We start from the raw sequence: 704 nt of genomic DNA, 5'->3' as shown, positions 1-704 counted from the left end.
TGTATAATCTGTAATACAACTACATGCATTGTAACACTAATAAACGATATAGTTTATAAGAAATGATAAAAACTATAAATGTATAAACTTTTCCCTGATAAGATAGGCATGTTGCAATAGTTGCAATTTCAAATAGTGTTGCTTTCTTTTTATGTTTTTTTTTGTAAATTTAAAATCTACCAAAAAAAGTTGTTTTACCTGTCTCAATTAAATTCGTACCGTGATTTTAATCCCACTTTTTTTTATCACATTGTTTCAATTTTCCCCTTCCTCTATATCCTTTTTTAAAAATTCCTTCTCCAAATAAATCTCATCAAAAAATATTCATCACCTGGACCACGAACAATAACAATACACATAGTCCACATCGAGCAAGTCTGAGAACCATCAAACTTTCATAATAACACAACATACCAAACTTCCAAAGCTTTATTCACCATAACACACACCGTATCTACCATTGGAAGATACAAGACAATGCAGAGCGAGAATAAAACACACCATATCAGCTACTTTTCCTTCGTTATAGTGAAAGGAAGAGAATCATAAAAGAGGTTCTTGACTCGCCCGCCATTAGTGTTGAAAGGTCAGTGATGATGGCCGCCAAAGAAAGGGAGCCTGAAAAATTAAAAAATAGTAAAATTACGTATATAAATGATCGAAGAAATGAATAAATGAATATATGAATAATCAAAGATTGGCAG

The 704-nt window shown here is 31.4% G+C and overlaps 1 protein-coding gene across 1 annotated transcript in view; it reads right to left on the bottom strand.

The window, feature by feature from the left end:
• Positions 1 to 414: 414 nt before the first annotated feature.
• Positions 415 to 704, bottom strand: part of LOC119588057 (keratin-associated protein 19-2-like) — a 4,562-nt gene continuing 4,272 nt past the window's right edge. The window contains exon 3 of the mRNA XM_037936756.1: positions 415 to 618. Coding sequence (XP_037792684.1) covers positions 588 to 618 — 31 coding nt within the window. The 3' untranslated portion in view covers positions 415 to 587. The remainder of the gene's footprint in view (positions 619 to 704) is intronic.

This window comes from Penaeus monodon, chromosome 23 (assembly GCF_015228065.2).
Source record: "Penaeus monodon isolate SGIC_2016 chromosome 23, NSTDA_Pmon_1, whole genome shotgun sequence".
Lineage (NCBI taxonomy): Eukaryota > Metazoa > Arthropoda > Malacostraca > Decapoda > Penaeidae > Penaeus > Penaeus monodon.
This window is presented reverse-complemented; position numbering and strand designations above follow the sequence as displayed.